The 22,171-nt window shown below is 42.5% G+C and overlaps 1 protein-coding gene across 1 annotated transcript in view; it reads left to right on the top strand.

Annotated features, from left to right (window-relative positions):
• The window catches only part of LOC119163902 (dehydrodolichyl diphosphate synthase complex subunit DHDDS), a 67,874-nt gene that overhangs the window by 11,900 nt on the left and 33,803 nt on the right, over positions 1-22,171 (top strand). The window contains exon 2 of the mRNA XM_075870682.1: positions 6,821-7,002. Within this exon, the coding sequence (XP_075726797.1) occupies positions 6,821-7,002 (182 nt within the window). The remainder of the gene's footprint in view (positions 1-6,820; positions 7,003-22,171) is intronic.

Here is a 22,171-nt window from a genome sequence, read left to right as displayed (position 1 = left end):
GCACTGTTACAGCGGCGGCCAACTGTGGGTCAACCTGTGTTCATACCGCAGCAATGTTTTTTTTCCCCGAAACAAAAGACTTCCGCGCCAGTTTCGGCTTGATGACACGCTTCATGCGGCAGAACGGACTGTCGCTGGCATTTCCAACGCGCTCAACATAACGGAAGATGACTCTCTGTGGGACAGTGAAGACACTGCCGGTTCCGGCAGAGAATCGTGCGGCGAGGACACTGACGCCAGTGATGCTTCGGAGCCTGAATGAACGTTAGGGGGTCAGAGAGGTAAAAAATAAAAAGGCAGTGTGTTATGCACGTAGCTCCTGCGTAATGCGAGTATTCTATTACAAAGGTAAGCCTTAATTTACTTTCAGGTTTGGTTATGTTCATGATAGCTACCGTGAGAATTCTGATTAGCGACTTTTTCGCGTTTCCGGTGCTCAGAATATTTTTACACGGAAAATTTATTCCGCGTAATGATCGCATCCAGAAGTTGGTGTCAATATTTTTTTAAACAAAGTGCGGTTGATATGCGAGTATATACGGTATACAACAGAATACACTCTAGCAAAAAAATGCACGAAATAAATTCAGTTGGGGCGGTAGGACTGCTCACCACTCCTTCATAGGCACTTTAAATCTCCGATCATATCATGACAAGATGGTATTTTCTAGAGCAAGTATAGTCAAAGAGTGCCATGCAGAAAATCTATGAATTGCTAATAACCAACAGATTGCAATGCATATGTTTGACTTGACTACTGGCCACATTTTGTGTGTGTGTGCATATGTGTGAGAGAAAGAGATCCTGACATGCAACAAAAAGGGTTGACTTATAATTCTGCCAACACTTTAGATAGTGCTGCCAGAAATTAGTACGAGCAGCTCAGGATGAAAAATCAGCTGGTTATTTATAGGCAGCCAGCAATTAAGATCCGACAGCAGCCCCAGAACACAGCCTAGCGAGTAAAAACAGGCCCCGCAGCGGTGGTCTAGTGGCTAAGGTACTCGGCTGCTGACCCGCAGGTCGCAGGATTGAACCCCGCTGCAGCGGCTGAATTTCCGATGGAGGCAGAAATGCTGTAGTGTGCTCAGATTTGGGTGCACGTTAAAGCACCCCAGGCGGCCAAAACCTCCAGAGCCCCCCACTACGGCGCCTTTCATAATCATATGGTAGTTTGGGATGTTAAACCCCACATATCTATCTATTTATTGAGTAAAAACAACAAAATCTGGCTCAGCAGTGCATTTGGGGAAGAGGGGAGGCGACCACGAATGTGTTCTAACACCCTAGAGAGGATTATAACCGCACCCAGCAGGGAGCCCTCACTGAAAAAGTGCAGAAACTGGAGACACTTGAGCAGATTGACATCTTTCAGGTATCACTGGCGAGCGATGCTGATGATGCCAAGTGGGCAAATAACAGCTTTGGCGTGCCCTCTGGCCAGTGATAGGTGCCTACCTTGAATGGCACAACCACATATACTTGCCACTGCTAAGAAAGACACTGCTACACTTTAATGGTAGCCCTGTGTTGCAAGACATGATAGGAACGATACATTTGCCAACAACAGGTTAATCAACGAGGCCAATGCAAATGCTAAAACACCTTGAATATTCCTATGCGTATTACAGTATTTGATTTGGCATGACTATAATATTTCTGAAATTGAAATATTCAGCGAAGCAAAGTGCTTTTTTCTTGTATGACCCACATTAAAAGACAGCTTCGGTGCAAACAAACAAATATTTCCTCGTTAAAACTGAGATACAATGGATTCTAACAACTGTGCTACTGAGGTTATATCAACAGAAATTAGGTTCCTCAGAGAGACCTGCCTGAGGCTCTTTATTCCTGTTTATATCACCTCGGTGAAAAATATTTCCTAAGTTATTCCACTTGAAAAGCAACCTTTTCAATTGGAAACCCCCTTTTCAAGGAATACACAGTGTCATGAAGCCACACTTCAAGGTAATATGTGCGTATTTCTTGCACCACAATTAAAGTTTTCAGAAGTTTCAGATCATGTTATATGGGTGAATTAGGGTCAATTTTGGATTGGATTAACTTTTATTGGATTGGATAAACTTTTATTGGGTCAATTTTAGTGCCTAACTTATTTTATCGCTTGTAACATACACTCGTAACTCTAAAAGACTCGGAAGAAATGCGTGTGTACAACTAAAATATAACTATAGTCACGTTTCCAACACTGTATCTAGCTCTGTTTCGCTAACATATACGGACATTGTATCAAATGGCTGTCATAAAGACAGCATCATTAAGCTAAGTTGTACTCCTTAATGTCAATTCCCTTTGGCAGCATGGGATTTGAGTTTCCAAAAAGTCATGCAATCCCTCGGAATAGGTGTGTGTACGTGCAACACAGTACCAAAATATAGATTGCAGACATGCTACGAAGTAGCACTAGCTAAGCTGAGTTTAGCTCGCAAATTGTTGCAGCGTGAGTGTCACTCATCAGTGATCAGGACAGATATTATGCAGACAAACTAGACTGAGGATCACCAAAGCGCAAGAATACCTGTCCAGCTTGTCGGTACACTTACAGAAAAAAACCGGTTTTGTTCAATATGGTGGCATGGCAATCTGGATTATTTGTTATGGCATAACGTTTTCACGAATTAGAACAACTACAAAAGAAGGACAAAATAAAAAAATTACAGAGACAGGAGTGGTGGGACAAGTGTAGCTCACATGTATATTGAAAGCATTGTACAGCACAGCCAGATATTAAAGCTTCACTTCACAGCACTATGACAGCATACAGTTACTAAACCCCTTCATAAAAGGCATGCACCAGATAGCAATTCTGGTCTCTTATATAAGATTTCTCTAATAAGCAGGATATCTCGTATACATTTTCTTATCAACCCGTATTTCACTGTAGGCATACTGTTGTCTTCTATAAAGGGTTCGACTGTACTACAAGTGAATGCGAATCACTCCCACAACTTCAAACAACTTGAAATGTTTGATACAGGCCTCTGTCGTAAATACAGGCTCCTGCAATAGCTTGCAGGAGGCCGTAAATAAATTCTGAATGCTGCTGTGGTAGCAATAAACGGTAATTGCATTTTTGCATAAGCATATCTGAATAACAGGACTTTGAAAAGAAACTAACTCCTGAGATAAGCCTGCCTTAGTCTTTCCAAGTAAGAACGAAACCTTTCTTCAGATGTTTCAACAATTCACACTTGTGCGAAGGTTGTATGTTGTGCCTATTAGCATTCAAGTTTACTTTGAAGTTATTGGATACTAATTACTATACCGACTGATATGTAGGGTTTAACGCTCCAAAACCACCACATGATTCGAGAGACGCCGCAGTGGAGGGCTCAGGAAACCTCGACCCCCGGAGCCCCGTATCGTGCACCCAAATCTGAGCATACAGACCTACAGCATTCTCGCCTTCACCGAAAATGCAGCTGTCACAGCCGGGATTTGAAAGAAGATAACTTCATTGGATTGAAAGACAGATACACACTTCACTGTACTGAGTTTAAGGAAAAATGAGAGTAAAAATGCAAGTTTTTTTTACAAAATTACACATTTTTCATTTTTATCTTTCACAAGTTTAGTTTGTCTACTCTCATGGCAAAAAAACTGATTGTGATTAAACTCGAAGTAAACTAAAAGCCCTTTTAAAGGCCACAGTTAAGTAGATAATTGTTGAAATAGCGGTCCAGAAACCTCGTAGTGGTACTTTTGTGCCATGGAAGGGCTTATTTTGAAACAAAATCGCGTTTTAGGGGTTTGCATCGGGTATGTGAACTTCATATTACCCGCCTCAACAAAACGTGTGACGTTACAGTTGCCGAGCACAACGTTACCCGGCTTTTGTGTGCAGTCTCCAACAGTATAGTGGCAGCAGAGAGAAGTAGCGGGAGCCACAGCAGCAACAATGGCCATTAAACAATTTTTAGCAATGGCCATCAAAATTGCAGGTGTGATTGGTTCACCTGAGGCCCCGCTAGATGGCAAAACCTGCCCAGTTTAGCCATGCAAAAATGGAATTTTCGAACCACTTGCGCCATTCCCCATAGTAACGTTCGGTGGTTCTTTTTTCCAAGAATCAAACAGAAATGACCAATCAGCATTTTATTGCGTCTCTTGGTGCACGGAAGGTTCTTAATTTAGTGCAGCTAGATCGATTACTACTGACTAATTGTAGGCGGTTCTTCTGACATCATCAAGATCATTTTTAAAATGTCTTACTGTGGCACATGTATTCTTGTGCATTTACCTTCATTTCTCGGTAAATAGGGCACGGCAGTTGACAATACTGTTGTTTTAGATGTTTTCATACATTGAGCTTTCACTCTGAAGTTAATTGTTGACTTAGTATCCCAATAAAGAGCACAAAGTAGCCAGTAAAATCTAAAGGGAGCTTATTGTCTAGAGTCCTCTCAAAATTGTCATGTGGCTGCTTGTCATTGCATTTCACTTGAGGAGTTCCGTGAAGCCACATGCTCAAATTACATAATTGTTAAGCCCTTATAACGAAAGAAATCATCTTTAAAACATCTTTTATGCATAGATGAGCTTTCACTTATACCTTTAAAATGTGTTTTTCTCAAGATCCACTTTTGGGCAACAGCTTGAGTTTGGACATCACGCTTTTAGTACTTCTGATTGCCCAATTGGAATAAAATTTTTCTCAGATATTCTTTACCATGTGAAAAGTGCAAGGTGTCTGGATATCAGCTGAATAGTTATTACAAACGCAAAGTAAGCAATTAGTATGAGTTGAGTATTCTAAGGATTCTCACATAACAATTTTTTTGTCGATTAAATTGTCTTATACACACTTTCTTGATACTCATTTGCATTCTACAGTAAATGAGGAGCATTACGTGCCCATAATGTCTCAGACATTACAACAATAAAACAACAATAAAAACCAATAAAAACAACAATATTATGCCGTTAAACAATAAAAGTTTAACGGCATAATACGCTTCTCTAAAATGAACTAGGGAGGCAAAGAGGGGTCATCTTTGCTTTCATCCCATTGTTTCTCAAACTTTTCAGATTGAGAAGAAATTCAGCTATGCAAAGCAGCCAAATGCGTCACTCCATATAAAACATCCTCAAATTTGATTTTGTCTAGATTTTAAGTAGTATGAAAGCCTCATTGCTCAATGCTTTTGCCAGTTCTGAGGGACGTAAATTAAAGTTTATACTGTACACCAGATAATTATGGCTGGATGTGCAATCCATTGTTAGGTGTATGCAGCTAGCACAGTTTTGCATATACAAACGGCACGCAACCCATTAAAACACAAACAGTTATTATTCTGCGTACCTGCGTAAAAGTGTCATTTATCACTTACATTTGGCGGCTAATCTGTCTGTTTTCGTTTGTCCAGAGATTGAGATGAGCGTTAAACTGGAAAGATATGAAGAATGAATAAAAAAGGTTTACCAGTCCACTTAGAAGATGGCCTTTTCCTTAACTGTCGACATTAATAAAGCCATGCAAGTGTAAAAGTGGCCATAAAATGTAATTTCATTTATTGTGGGCGGGAACTCATTCATTATTTACCCTAATGCATCAAACATTGAAGCGAGCTTACATAGCTTATTCCAGGCGTCAAACTGTTGAACGACTTCTGCAGTGAATACAACTCAATGTGAGAATGATATGAAAGAGAAAGGTGCTGAGTGACTAGTTACGTGAGGTTAAAGTGTGTAGAAATATTTAACTATGAAAAGTATTTTATGAAATTTGTGCAGGGCTTGATATGCCTGTATTTTCATTACTACAAGGCAAGTTCTTAAAAAACTCAATAGTGACACTTTCGAGCGCGAATTCTTAAACCTTCTGGAAAATACCACCATTTCTTTAATAAAGTAAAAAAATTATTATTGGCCTAAATTACTCTAGCACTAATGAATTCCGAATACAGCGAACGCCTAGCAGACTCGAAACAGAAGAATACTGAAAAATCACCAGCACGTGGACAAATTGCTTAGTAAGAATGATTGGTCTTTGATATAATAATAATAATATTAATATTAATAATAATAATAATAATAATAATAATAATAATAATAATAATAATAATATAATATCCTGAGTTTTATGTTCCAAAACCACGGCATGTTAGTGAGAGGCACTTTAGTGGAAGCTTGGGGAAAATTTAACCATCTGGTGTTCTTTATCAAGCTCTGGCGTCGAACAGTACACCGACCTCTGCGAACACAGCGACCGAGATTGGACTCGTAACATAGGGGTTAGTTGCCGGACACCTTAGCCACTGTTCCACCAGGTGGGTATGAAGAAATATTAGTACACGACCAAGTTCCAAACTAGTAGAGTCTACTGTCCGAAATGCACCCTCCAGCACATGCTGTGGCAGTGTCACGACTTGCACGGGGGCTTAGGGTCTCCCTCCACTGAGGAAGACTGGCTTCAGCTTATCACCAGTTCCGCAAAGGACCAGCAGCTAAGGGCTGTCCAGAGAGCCCGGGAAGTCGCCGAGAGCTTTAACCTCCCGGTGCCATCGTTGGCGGGGCCCCCAGACGGTGCCCCCGGACGGGGGCAATCTCGTCTTCTCAGGACCAAATAAAGTTTGTTTCACTGACTGACTGACTGTCGCAGAAGCCTGGACCTCGCTACAAAAACCATTAGGCCTTAAATATGGCACAAATGTGATGTAGGGGCATGTAAACACTCAAAAAATTTTGTAGAGAGGCATCTGGTGTCATTATTTACTAAGCTTAAGTGCTACAATACGCAATTTCTTGCCCTTCCCCTCCGCTCTAGGATTTATTTGCAAGCAATTTTTTTTCCGCACAGAGTTCTCGCCAACTTGGAACGTCAAGTTGAACTGGCACGAGAGAGTAGTGCTTTGGGTGCTTCGCCAGGGAATCATACCACGGCATGCTGCAATCGCGCCTGACGGTAACCGGCGCTTCGCCAAGAAAAATGGACTCAACCTGAGCCAAGTTTACGCTATCTTGCTTCAAAACATTGCACGGGTAAGGAGATGTATGTATACACCAGACTTCTGTGTTCGAAGTTGTCATTGGCCAGGAACTTCTTTGAATTTTATTGGGGTGAATTGATGAACATGGCGTGCGTGAAACACAGAAGTTCAGAAACACGTGTAAAAAAATACCGGGAAACAGTCTGAAAAAGTACACTGTGTCCGCAACTAATTCTCTTCCTGGGTCTTTCCTTACCTGTGCTTCTGCGATTGCGTGATTTTTATTGTTATTCGTCACCATAAACGCAACTGAACTTGTTCACATCACTACAGTTGCTTGGGAAACCAAGAAAAGCATTTTGTGCCAAAAGGAATCCGGGTGCATCAGCGAATTGGATAACAAAAATATGAAGTATGCATTGCACCTTACTCCTTAAAGAAAACGTGGCCACTCCCAGTAGCAGGGTGGCAGTCAAGCTGTCTTTTGCTGCAACCAAACTTCGCGATGAGGGCAGAAGACGTGCAAAACTTTCAGCCACTAAGCAGTGTCCTCTTTTGATACTTTGACTACGATCGATGTTGACTACGCGTGGTTGCTGTTAGAAATGGTGAACATGGCGCGTGCTAGAAGAAGAGAAAGGTGAGCTACGCCTCGTACCAAGGGAAGCTTGGCTCTTTTAATGCAAGGCGTTTCTTAGCGGACTTTGGCGACTTTGGGCGTATCTATCTATCTATCTATCTATCTATCTATCTATCTATCTATCTATCTATCTATCTATCTATCTATCTATCTATCTATCTATCTATCTATCTATCTATCTATCTATCTATCTATCTATCTATTGATCTTTCTTTCTATCTATCTATCTATCTATCTATCTATCTATCTATCTATCTATATATCTATCAAGCTATCTATCTATCTATCTATCTATCTATCTATCTATCTATCTAAGACATTTAGATGCCCTCGCAGCCGTTTCGCTAGCTTCACAAATGCCAAGTTTGGCATTACGGGGCGTGAATAGATGGCGAAGTTAGGTGACTGGTGCAAACAAGATAATCGTGAGATGCGTGTCATAAGAGAACATGGCTGCATGCCACGCTTTTGATGCGCTAGCCGCCGTTTCGCTAGCGTCATGTGGTCAAAATTTGGTATGACGTCTCAAAAACGCACGACATAGGCAAATGACACGCCCAAATATAACAATAATGACATGCGTGCATGTAACAGCATTGCTACATGCCACACTCATGATGCGCTTGTGACCGTTACGCTAGCTTCAAATATGCCAATTTTGGTATTACGTCACGTCAATGGAAGGCGAAAGTTTGTAACTGGTGCAAACATAATAATCGTGAAATACGTGGCATGTAACAACGTGACTTCATGCTACGCTCATGATGCACTCGCGATCGTTTCGGTAGCTTCACACATATATCAATTTTGTTATTACTAGACGTGAATAGATCACGAAGGCATGTGACTGGTTGAAGCATAATAATCATCAGGTGCGTGATGTGTAACAACATGACTACATGCCACGCTCATGATGCACTAGCGGTTGTTTTGCTAACGTCACATGCACCAAATTTGGTATTACGTGACGCGAACGGACGACTTAAGTAAATCACACGTCCAAATATGATAATCTTGGCATGCGTGTCATGTACCGACATGACTACATGTGACCTTCATGATGTGCTCGCGGCCGTTTCGCTAGCTTCAAATATACCAAATTCAGTGTTACGGGACGTGAATAGATGACCAGGGCATGTGACAGGTGGAAACATAATAATTGTGAGATGAGTATTATGTTACAACGTGACTACAAGCTCCGCTCATGATGTGCTTGCGGCCGTTTTGCTAGCTTCACATGTACCATATTTGGTATTACGTGACGCGAATGGGCGACTTAGGTAAATCATACGTCGAAACATAATAATAATAAAATGCGTATATGTAACCACATAACTTCATTCCACAATTATCATGCGCTCGTGGCCGTTTTGCTAGCTTCAAACATGCCGCATTTGCTATTACGTCACGTCAATGAATGGCGAAAGTATGTGACTGGTGCAAACATGATAATCGTAACATGTATGTCATTCGAGAACGTGACTACTTGCTTTGCTCATGATGCGGTCACGGCAGTTTTGCTTGCTTCAAGTATGCCGAACGTGGTATTACGTCACGTAAATGGATGACGAAGGTATATGATTGGCGCAAACATGATAGTTATGAGGTGCGTGTTATGTAACAACGTGACAAGATGCTACGATTATGCTGCGCTCATGACCATTTTGCTAGGTTAAAATGTGCCAAATTTGGTATCACATCTCGTTAATGGATATCTAAGGTATGTGACTGGTGCAAATATGATAATCGTGAAATGCGTGTCATGTAACAACGTGACTACATGCTACGCTCATGATGCGCTCGCAGCCGTTTCGATCGCTATCTTCAAATATGCCAAAGTGGGTATTACGTCACGTTATTGGATGACGAATGTATGTGAGTGGTGCAAGCATTAAAATCGTGAGATACGTGTTATGTGACAACGTGACTACATGCTACGCTTATGATGCGCTTAGAGCCATTTCGCTAGCTTCAAATATGCCAATTTTGCCCTGGTAAAAATTTCTCTACTGGTTTATTCTCGTTTTTAGTGGTCCCAGTTGGGAGTGAACTGGTTTCTTCTGGTCACAGTTGGAAGTGAAATGATTTCAAATGGTCCCAGCAGAAGGCTACTGGTCTTGAACTGGTACCAGTAGAATGTTGCTGGTTTTGAATTGACAGGATACTGGCACAAGTAGGATATTGCTGGTGTTGAACTGGTACTGTTCTGGTACCAGTAAAGTGTTGCTGATTTCGTGGCGACTGAGTACTGGTACTAGTATGATGTTGCTGGTTTTGAAATGGGGTCACACAGGCCCCAGTAGAATGTTGCTCGTCTTCCACTGGGATCACACTGGTTCCTGTGAAAGCTACCGATCTTGAGCTGGGATATTATTGGTTCAAGTTGGACAACTCATGTTGAAGATTGAACTGGTTTTGGTGGAAAGCTGCTGATTTGAAAGTTGGATTGCATTGGTTTCACTTGATAGTGCTTATTTGTAAACGTACACCTCTGAATGATTGGAATGGATGTTCGCGTCTTGAATTTCGCACTCAAGAGAAAATCTGGCAGCTAATCTTGACAAGAAACATACATGAATATCATGTGCCCAGGTGGCACTGCGAGTTGTACTGGAGAGTCATGTATTCAGTGTGACAGATATTCAGTGTGACCTCAATGAGCTCTTCTGAACTCATAATGCTAAAAAAAGCGACACATCCCACTCACTCACCTCAGAAATTCTCACTCACCTCTGCAAACATTCCCTGAAAGTGGCACATAAATAAAATAAATATTTCCTCTATTTATAGAAGGCACATGTGCTGTTTTGTTGGTATGGAAACAAAAGTGTGTGTAGAATTAAGAGACCCAGAATACACATAACCAGGTATGCATATTTACTATTAATATTAAAACCTTTTCATTTAAAGCACTTTGTTCGTGGTCCTGCAGGCAGCAAATAAGTTGAAAACATGCATTCGTTCATGCTTTCAGTATGAATGGATAGAGTTAACACAGCAGGAGTTAACATACAAGAAAAAAAAACGGGTTACACACGTAACATATGTTTCAATAAGTTATGAGTATGGTAACACACAATTACTAATTATATCATTGTAAAGTATTGAGCGAAAATATGCACACAGCTCTTCTTATCAACACATAACTAATGAAACCACGAAGTGATGAAAGAAAGAATGTTACTAAATTCTACATTTGCGTTGCCTTACGCAAAATTCATCCCTATGTAGAGAGTGAGAATGAGGATGAAAAAAAGGCAGGTAGGTAGGTCAACCATGGCTGAGCCCGGTTGGCTATCTTGCACTGGGAAGAGGGTAAGGAGAATAAAAGTTAGAAATAGAAAGAGAAGGAGAGAAATGTCACTCATGCTGTCGATAAAACGGCAGTTATGTGCTTAACATCACAGACGGTCAGTCACATCCGTGTCTTAAACAATTGAGCACATTCGTTGCATTAACTTCTATGCGCGTAATAGATGCAACTGCTTCTCGGTATGAGATATCATCTCTGGCCCTTTTCAGTATTGTTAGCTCCTTTCAAATAAAAGGACAGTCCTTCGAAGAGGCATCGTGTGGTCCATTGCAGTTTGAGCGCTTCAAATTCGTGGCCTGGCACATTTCCTTGTTGTAGTGCCCAGTACATCGGGACCAGATTGTAGAGTTCATGCACACACCACTTACATGACCTAACTTCAAGCACTTCCAGCACAAAAGTGGTTTCGCAATGAAAGGGCGAACTGTGTCTCAGAAGTGGCCCACTTTTACGTGTGACGGAAGTGATTCGTTCTTAAATCTAATTCTTACGCGTCGTGATGTCCCGATATGACTTATACTTGTAACAATGGCATCTTCCGAAGCCGGCTTAATCAAGACTGGTAGGTCCGAGTTGTTAATGGCTTCGGAATTTTCATATATCACCCCAGTGCTCACTTCTTTGCCCAGTGGTATACGAGAGCGGACTTTCATCCTATTAGGTTCCGTTACTTCACGCAATCTGTCCCGCGCAGTCACATGATTGACGTCAATCGCTAGGGTGTTCTTGCGGCTATTCACTCTGACTTCCTTTACTTCGTTCGGCACCAGTGCCTCTAGATGTAGAGACACGGCTTGCCAATTAAGACGTCTCATGTTGTCACTAGCGAGAACTGGCATGAAAAGAATAGTTGATACCTCCATTTTCCACGAAGATCGCATAATGGGCTCACTCAAATTGGGTGACGTGATCAGAATTCGTCTCTTTTTCTTGGGGTTCCTGGCGACTCGAAGTTGTCGTCCCCTGCTTTATCACTGCTGAGGTTGTAAGGTTTGGTGTCATCACTGTCAGTACTACTTTCGGAGCTGTAGCGCTTCCTGGAAGCAACACCCACGGTCATTCCGGTGTCCGGTAGTTTTCCGTGGGGCTCTACCTCCATTGCACACCTGCAGGAGATAGCGCTTGACAGGTGAAATGAAAATTATTGACAAAAGTCCATGGAACTCAAACATTTGGCATTATGCCATACCGGCACTTCGTCGTCGTCCTAGAACCCTAATTTATCGATAGGTTTCTAAACAGAGGACCACATAAAAAACAAGACACTGTTTTTGATGCATTCGCTTCCATAGATATTGAAGAGTAAAAAAATATTATTACTCAATGAGTGAAACTTGGAAGTTAGCCTGCTTGAAAGTAGAAAACGTCAAGTTAGCACATCATAATCGCAGTAGTCACATATGCTGGCCCTCATATAGCTGTGAAAGCCTGATGGTCATTTCTAAGAAGGTAATCTATGTTATGATAACTGTATAAACAAATGAAAGATATATACCTTAGCCATTAAACTTGGTGAAAAGTGGCACCAATGAATGCCAAATATTAACTGGTTTTCAAGCCAATGAAGCCACACAATTCAATCATTACAACCAATAATTGTTATGGGGTTGACAAAAATGACATGAATAAGGTCTAAACATTTAATTTGCATGCAAGTAAGGTAGTGCGAATATGTGCTACCTGTTCCTAGAAAAGGCACATTTTGTCATCTTTGACTGCTTCATACGAAGTTGGTAATGCCAAATTGAATTGTAATTTTCGCTTTTCGTACGAGGCATTGCTCTCTTACTGCAAGACGCAGTGAGCACAGCTCGAATTACTGCTTGTACAAACTGCCTCGTATGGTTCACGAAATATGCACCCCAAATGTGCCCACCATGATTGTTCTGCGACGTGGACGATGCCCAATTTTTTGTGGAACATCACAATGGCCTGCCTGTCTACATCATACTAATTGCAGTGTCATGCGGTGCTGAAAATTCAGCTGAGCACTCATGCGTTCTGCAAAACCTAGTTAAAAAATCTTAACAGCAACATTTGTTACTTACAATGAGTCAGAAAAGCTGAAATTTGCTCGATCATCAAACAAGACAAGCATCTGAAGTTTCCAAATCTGGTGTCAGGGGTAATTTAAAGAAAAATTGCACAAGAACTGTACGTGGTCTAAAAACTATGCTAATATTTCAGTTAATAAAATATTTTGAATTTCATCACACATGAATGGCTACCAATTTTGTTGCCAACAGTGTTGTCTGTGGCAGCCTTATAAAAATAGTTTTATCGCACTCAACATTGGTACGAAGAGTAACATTTGTTGACGATTCTACTAAAATTAACTAATTCGCCCTTTGCCATTTTTTTACATGACTAGTGTTATAGGCACGCTCAGAGTAAAACCTATTTGATACAGTAAATATTATTATAGAGTTTACAATATCTCTGAATGAAACAGTGTGCTTGATTATTGGGCGTTTTTCTTGCCCAGTCACAAACGCAGTGCAGTTTGTTTTCCTCGGCCTCTTGTATGCTTCACTCTGAAACATGGTCCAAGCTCCAATCACTCTGTCATGCTCCAAAACAATTTCACAGGTGTTGTGTTCAAGCTGATTTTTTACCAAGCTAAGCAGTGATTGAGATACTTCCCTGGCTTACTGACAAGGGTAAGAGCTGATTCAGTGCTTGAACAGCCAGGCTTCACTAAAAAAACTCAGAGTCCGTGGACATGCTTGTGCACACAAGTTTTTGTGGCTGCTTTCCATCAAGATCCCTTCCACTATTTGAATTGGCACACCCTTAGTGGGAGCGGCCGGCGACGTTGCTCTAAAGGAGTAGCATTTTTTAAGACCCCATAAAGTACTTTTTCTGTCTGTTAGTTGATAGTGCCAATTTTTGAGGTGCCAATGTTGAACTCAAAGCTAAATCAGGGCTGTGCCCAGAGGAGAGCTTGCAGCACCACATCAGCTGACGGACTTTGTATATCATGCGCTTCTCGCAATATATGAGCTGTGCATCATCTACAAACCGTGCAAGGCAGGTCGTACTAGCAGTAAATTCAGCTTTACTCACTGTGTTTTGCAGTCCCTTGGACGAAAAGTGAAAAGTGCTTTAAAAATGTGCTGGCAAAAGCCCCTCAAGGCATGGTAGCGAAATATACAACAGCTATTGCTGCCATTCGCTAGCCTTCCAGTATTTTCGCACCGAAAGAGAGCGAGGCAGACGTGATACTGATTGAGGGGGCTGAATTGCACAAAGGCGTTCATCTATATTAGATAAAGCTTGTGCTGAACCAACGTAATATGACTGATTTACTGCGAACAGCCAAAGCTCTATGAAATGCTGCCCTACACCTAAAAGCACACAATTCATGTAATCTGGGGTGAAACTTCAGATGACATTGAAGTGTGGCAGGTTAATCACAGGTGTTGAGCCATTCAACCCTTTGTATAGGTGGTGTAGAGTTGACGCCTTTTCTGTGTGTTCTTTAGTGTTTTTCCCTGAATTTCCTTCGTGCTTGGCTGCCAGGCCCAGTTGGTACTTGACAGTTACACTTTCGCAAAATAATACAAAGTAATACAAGTAAACATGAAAAAATGCCTGTCCAGTTCCTTATTTGCTGACATTCAAGGATAAGACTGGTTTTCTACAATGAACGCCACATACACATTTTGGAAATGTACCTTAAATAAATACACAAAAAGCATGGCCATTTCGCCTGCTGTTCTCTTCAGAATGGAGCCATTACAATCTAAAATTAATTCGCCACTTCATGCTTGGCAGCAAAATGCCACAGCCACTATGCAAGGGATAAAAAGGCTCGTCAATATTCCAAAACCTCTTTATTGGAGATACTAAGCAACATGGGAATTTTCTTTATACCACTAAGATGTAATTTATTATAATGGTGGGTCAAACGACAGCATTTTTGAAAAATAACAAACTTTTAGCAAGAACACAGAAATTTCTTGTAAATGAACAATATAACTGCGCATATATATGCAAGATTTGTTTGCTCGAAGACCATAAGAACGAGGCCTCAAAGTTAAAAAGATTTACTTGAATGTTATAGCGTCTATGAGACAGCGAAATTCGTTACAAGCTTTACCCACCATCCACGGTCTTCCGTTAATGTGAGCACCATCCACAGCCATAGTAGCTACTATACTGCATAAATGTTTGCAATGCTGCTCGGGCCGGAGCATCAACACGACAGCTGAGGCAGTAAACTTGCAATAAGTACATTGTATTTAAAACCATGCAGGGCTCTCATTATACTTTACTTATGTTGTTCAAATATTTTCATGTTAAAACAAACATACTACGTTTATGATAATTATATGATAGTACTAAGCACACCAGACAAGAAAAATGACCCACATGGTTCAGAACTAGCAACTGGGTTTATTGAGTGACTCGTTACTTTTTAAGCAAACTGTTTAAGTGAGTGCATATGTGCATTGTCACGATATATTCGTAAATTTAAGCACTGTTTTGTACTTATCAATACTTTTATACTACCAAGTTACCAAATCTTCCTGTATTCCTCATTCTGCTTTTAATTCACAGATTTGAAAGCCCTGTCACTGAAATATTTGAACTTGCATTATAGTCAAAATATAATTTATTGTAATTCAGATGGTAAGTTTTTTCCATTAAGGCATATGAAATTAAGTATACCTCATACAGTGCTCATGATATCTGAGCCTGACACTAGCTAACCACAGATGTTCAGTACCATGACTGAAACAGAGTTTTTTTCTCACCTGTGAACGCAATGGTCAGGTGCCACCCATGCCAGTCACACCTTCGTTGGAATTGATGCCTCTCATTTGCTGTACAAAGCTTCCAAGAAATATATCATATCAGGATATGACTGGCCATACCACAGGGCACTTTAATGTTTTTAGACCTCAACTATTGTGGTAGCTTGTTCACTGCTATCTGTATCGGCTAAATAGAAAATTTGAAGGAGTTGAAAAGCAGACTGCCATCAGCATTGAAGGTTAGCGTGAGGTCACCCTCCCCCAGTTTTTGTCTCAGTTCTTGGTACATAGAGCCGTATGTTGTTTCACTGAATTTTCTCACGTCAGCTGACGTTTTGGCGTGCTCTTGATAGTTAAAAGAATGGAGCCTTTGAACTAAATCATTTGCGACAGCTTGATCACAGAGCAAGGAAGAAAGCTCCTGCACAATTGGCAAGGTGATGAGATAGTGGCCGTCTAGAATCAAATTCCTTCCGCTGTAGCTGTTGTTACTAGTTGAGCAGCCGGCCTGAAAGTTGTTTCGTTCCTGCAGATCACCCGTCGTCTCTCCTAGTGAATTCCTGCAAAGCGCACGGTAGAAGTGAAATCAGGCGGCCCAGATTCTGGCTGCCACTTGCTTCTTAAACTTGTACTTTGACGTCGGATCGTCATGCTTTTCAATTATGTGCACAATCAGCCTCTGCAGAGCTTCAACAGCTTCCCAAGACACGCCGGTCTCCAGTGCAAAGCTCAGTAAAACTAACAGCATGTCTTGAGCCGATTGTTGATGGTCACTCTGCACAGGTAGCGCTTCAGGGGAGGTCGAGTTAGTCGCAGGCACAAATTTGTCGTCTTGCAGTATTTTCTCATGCCGCGTCCATGACGTTGTCTCCATTATCGTCGTCTCCACATGACACATCTGGCGCCGGGACAGCATTGATGCTGCTTTGGTTGTCATCGGTGCCCAGCGCGAACGCACGGCTTTGCAGATACGCCCGAAACGATTTCGGAAGGTAAGGAGCATTGTTTATTGGCTCCAAATGCGGCTTTAGGGGACGCATATTCGCGAAAAACAGAGACGGCCGAGGCAAACACACCGTTGTTAACGTTGTCGGCACTATTGGATATCGCTGGATTGCATTGGATTACACTTGCAACACAAACCCGCCCACACAAAGAGTTAATATAGTCACTTTGTTTATTAACTCTATGCGCCCACATTAGTCAATGGCGGATGCCTGTGTTAAGACATATCAAAAAATATTCCGATCTATAATACATATAAATATTTTACATTTACCTATAAAGTTTGTCTAGCACTTGGGAGATAAATTTCCTGAAATCACTGCATGACAATGGCTATTTTGTGAAACACGTCAATGCAATCCTATCCAATCGAGTGGATTTTGGTCTTGCTTTGTGTGTTCATGTGTGGCTAAGGTTTGTGTGCTTCGATCGTGCATTCATTTCCAACACTTTGCAGTATTTGTTGCGTCATCGAGATGCTTGCGGTGGTGAGATTTTTAAACGATTTCGACGAGAAACGTCACGTCATTGCGGTCAGAGACATCAAAGATTTTGTGCCTGCAAACGACTCAGATTTTGATAAACGCGCTACGCATAGTGCTTTTTGGTGCGACCCGGTGGATGATGAAGACACTAGTTTCAATCACGCCCAGATCCTGATATTGACAGGTACGTGTTTTGGATTCTGTAACAGTGCGCGTATTATTATCAGAGCAGTTGAGCATATAGGTTTAACATTTTAACGCAAATATTAGCGCAAATTTTTTAACGTTGTTGTTCTAGCTCAGATTGTCTAGTTGTCCGTCTGGAAGGGCTGTTGCCGAGGCCTTTATTTATTTATTTATTGTGCCAACAGGACATTGCAAACACGTGCTTCACGTTATGGCAGCACCTAACCTTTGCGAGTGATGTCATCACAAGATAGCGTTAAGCACCCTCCGGGTGATGCTCGCCACTTTGAGAATCTAATTATAGAGTATGAGTGCAACGGGACATTACATCCACAAAGTAAAATAGCCTACATATGTGCAGGGAATCTGTAAGCAAGAAGACACAGGCGCTTGTTCAGTCCGTCCAGGTCTCAAGAATTCACTACTCCACTTACTCCCCGCCGCGGTGGTCTAGTGGCTAAGGTACTCGGCTGCTGACCCGCAGGTCGCGGGTTCGGATCCCGGCTGTGGCGGCTGCATTTCCGATGGAGGCGGAAATGCTGTAGGCCCGTGTGCTCAGATTTGGGTGCACGTTAAAGAATCCCAGGTGGTCTAAATTTCCGGAGTCCTCCACTACGGCGTCTCTCATAATCATATGGTGGTTTTGGGACGTTAAACCCCACATATCTATCAATCAATCAATCCCTATTCCACTTACATTATGTACCAAAAGACCATGCTCCTCTTGCGGCTGCCGGAAAAATACAATGATCAGATCGTGTCTGTGTACCTATCTTAGCTTTCCACAGCTCAAAACAGCTCAAGACTATGCTTCTTTAATTAATGTCTGTTGAATAAATTGTTATCGTGATTGGTCAGCTATGTTCGTTTTCAGCATAGACGTTTCTCGTTGGTTTTTCTGCAGATCGGACACAACCACATTCATTTAACATTATGATCAATGCGCATTTGATTTTGTATCCCTTTGTTGCTTTATAGTTGAAGATCTGCCCCTACTACCGCTTGTAAATGAATTATTATTTGCTTTTTCTCTTTCTTGGATAATCAGAAAACGAAGCTGAAGAACACGAACGCATGCAGAATAAAAAAGTGCCAGTACTGAAGTGAGAGAGTGAAAATTTATTAGAAGGCAGAGAGGTCAGCCTGACCTAGTTTACTCTAGCCTGCTACTCTACACAGGGGATAAGGGAAAGGGTAAGGAAAGAGGGATGAAGGGTGATGATGGGGACAAGAAGAGGTGGTGCGTATGTACAGTAGCCACTTAGCATAGTACCCTACAGTCTAGTTAATAGTTCAGTGCTTTTTATAAAGTCTAGAACAGCCTTTGTAACAGTTTTTGACACTGTTTTGTCGTTCATTGCTGACAATATGTGGCTTTCACTTAATGGTGTTCGTCCAATGCTTGCAAACGTTGCAGTTAGCATTTTTTTGCGCCACGTATAATGCACAGTCACAAAATATGTGAGCTATGTTTTCGCGCACTTGGCAGCGTTCACAATTTGGGCTGTCCGCACGGCCGATTAGGTGGGTGTAGTGGCGAGTGAAGGCGACGCCCAGGCGAATTCGGTGCAGTATATTAGCATGTCATCGGCTGATTTTATCTGGAAGACGAAAAGTCATACCGGGGTCTGTTTCCCGCAGATGCTTGTTCCGGTGATCTGGTAGCGACCAGTAAGTGGCAGCGCATTCGCGCATGAGTGATCTCAACAATGTGTTGACGTCACTTCGCGAGTACGGTACTTTGACGTACATAGGAGCGTTGTATACTACCACTCTTGCTTCACTATTGGCTGTTTTGTTGCCAACCAGGCCGCACTGTCAAGGAATCAATTGAAGTTTAATCAAGTGATCGCTCCTGTGTGTTAGGTCAAATGCTTGGACGATTCCAAATGCTAACTCTTAAAATTGGCCTCTTCTTGAGCAAGAATGGTTAGCTTAAAGCGCTGATTTTGAATCAGACAGAATCGTCCATTTACGCGGTGCTTGGTCGTTCACAAATTTTATGGCTTCTTGTATAGCAACAAGTTCTGCAGCTGTCGAAGATCACTTATGATCTAATTTGTACTGTCGGGAAACACTGTGTTGAGGGATCACAAAGGCTGCAGCTGAGGCGGATGAAGTTACGCATACATCGGTGTAAATGTGCACAGAGTCGCTGAATCGGTCATCTAAATGTGCCAAGGTGAGTTGCTTGAGGGCAATATAAGAAACAGGCGACTTATACGAAATCCCACGTATGTGAAGGCACACCAGCGGTTTAGTCAATGTCCATGGAGGCACTGCAGGGATTACGGCTGGTGCGAAGCCTGAAGGGATCATGTGCCTATGCGTATCGAGGCATCACGAATAGGTACAGCCTGGTTGGTCCACTGGTAGTGAAGACAACGGGTGCTGTGCATGTCGGGTCAGCAGACGAAGGTGCAAATGAAGTGGCGCACAGGACGTGTAAACCTGTATAGGGTAGGTGCGGGACTCCTCTATAGTGCCAGAGGTGGACGTGCAACGTGGCAGGCCAAGGCATATTCTCTGTGCTCGTGCTTGAAGGCTCTCTAAAGTACGAAGGCACGTTGCCCGCATGCTAGAAAGCACAGCAGAGCTGTTCCTTATATAGACCACAAACAATGCCTTGTATAACGGCAGAAGACTTTTCTCCGAAGGACCCATCTCAGTTCTGCTATAACAAGAAGAACATACACAAACCTGATTAGTTTGTTTCGCAGCACAGTCACATGCTTTGACCATGACAGGTTGCAATCAATGACGACCCCTAAATAGCGGTGGTGCTTGACCACGGGAATCACTGCTCCGTGAGCAAAGATTGGGTACCACGACATTGATTTCTTCGTAAATGCCAATGCAGCACATTTTGCTATTGACAGTTCCAGGCCCTGACGACGAAAGTACTTAGATGTTATTGATGTGCCTTGTTGTAGCCTTGCTCGCAGTTGTGGTCACATTGCTCCAGATGCCCATATGCATATGTCGTCCGCATACGCACTGATCCTGACAACGTCGGGAAGCTCAGCTTCAAGGCCAATGAGCGCTATGTTAAAAAGCATGGGGCTTAGGACGGCGCCTTGCAGACCTCCACGGCTTACGTGGTGCCTGGCCGTGTCACCGTCGGATGTCGACATAAATGTAGTACGTCCTTTGAGATAGCCCCCTATCAATGCGTGTAATCGGCCACCAACGCTGATGTCTTCAAGTGCGTCAAGAATGACCTCATGGTAGACGCTATCGTACGCGCCCTTTATATCTAAGAAAATGGCCCCTACCAATCTCCGATGTTGTCTTTCCTTTTCAACAGAAGAAACTAGATCTACAACACCGTCTATTGATGATTCACCTCTATGAAAGCCATTTCTAAAATCTGGTAAGCCGACATTATTCTCCAGCAGCCATTCCAATCTTGCCAGCATCATGCGTTCCATCACCTTACCGATGCAACTGGCTAGGGCAATGGGTCTATAAGAAGACAACTCGTGTGAACACTTGCCTGGTTTCAGTAAGGCCACTATGCGACTGCACTTCCAACTCTCTCGGACTGTCACTGTTTCCCACGTAGAGTTGTAGAACGACAAGAGAGCCTGCCTTGCTTCCCGGCTGAGGTGATATAGAGCCGAATAAGTAATTCCGTCAGGCCCTGGTGCGGACGACCGTCGGGACGCAGAAATCGCAGCGTCGAGTTCGTGCATTATGAATGGTAAGTCGAGGCGATCGTCGCTGGATGGCGGTGAGGCTAAACACAAAGCTGATATCGATGAGGAGGACATACCTACGAGTAAGTGGCAGTAATCCTCTGCAACCTCTACTTCAGGTCGACCTTGCTTTAGAGCCAAAGATCGGAAAGAGAGCAACTGTTGAGTGGGCGTCTGAAGGCTTCGGATAGTTTGCCATATTCGAGAAAGGGGTTTTCTGGGATCAAGAGAGCTACAAAATAACCTCCACCGTTGCCTATCGAGCTTATCGAGGTGTCGCAATACATGTCGTTGTGTTTGGAGTGCTGTAGATAGGTCAGATGGTGATTTCGTCCTCCTGTATTTTCTCTCTGCCCGGCGACGGATTGCACGAAAGTATTCATATTGTGCGTCACGTTGTGACCTTGGTAGCGACACATTGACAAGTTTCGTATGTGTTGTTAAGGCTGATGCAATTAGGCTTTCTATTTCAGATATAGATTGGATATTCCCGAACTGAGCATTTACAGAAGGTTGGAATCCTAGCCAGTCTACGCTTTTCACAGGCAGGGGAGTCGAACGACGTAATCCTTTTAGCTGTATATATGTAGGAAGATGGTCACTTCTATGTGTTTCGACGTCTACGAACCAACAGGTGGTAGGCAAGAGACTTCTGCTCACAAAACTTACGTCTAGACAGCTGCTGTACGATGCGCCACGGAGGTAAGTAGGTGAGCCATCGTTAATGGACAACAGGCCCTGATTGAGCACGAAATCGGCAACGTCGCTACCGCGGGTGTTCATTGAAGCAGAACCCCGCAAGGGATGATGTGCATTAAAATCCCCAACTAATACATGTGGTCCAGGGCAAGCTTGGAGCACAGACAATAGATGGGAACAGTCCACGTGGCTTCTAGGAGGAATGTATCCACTAATGATTGATATTGAACGTCGCTTGTGCTTTATAGATAGGCAAATATAGTCGTTAGAAGCATGAGGAGCCACGGCATGTCTCACGTACGTTAAATCTTGACGTACGCATATAATTACTTTGCTCGCATTTCGATCATCACGTGACCACAAAGTGACGTATCCGGAAATACGAAACGAGGCATCATATTGGGCTCACATATTACAACCAACGTAAATTTGTAT

This window comes from Rhipicephalus microplus, chromosome 8, assembly GCF_043290135.1.
Source record: "Rhipicephalus microplus isolate Deutch F79 chromosome 8, USDA_Rmic, whole genome shotgun sequence".
Lineage (NCBI taxonomy): Eukaryota > Metazoa > Arthropoda > Arachnida > Ixodida > Ixodidae > Rhipicephalus > Rhipicephalus microplus.
The sequence above is the reverse complement of the archived record's forward strand: the minus strand, read 5'-3'. Positions and strand labels throughout refer to the sequence as shown.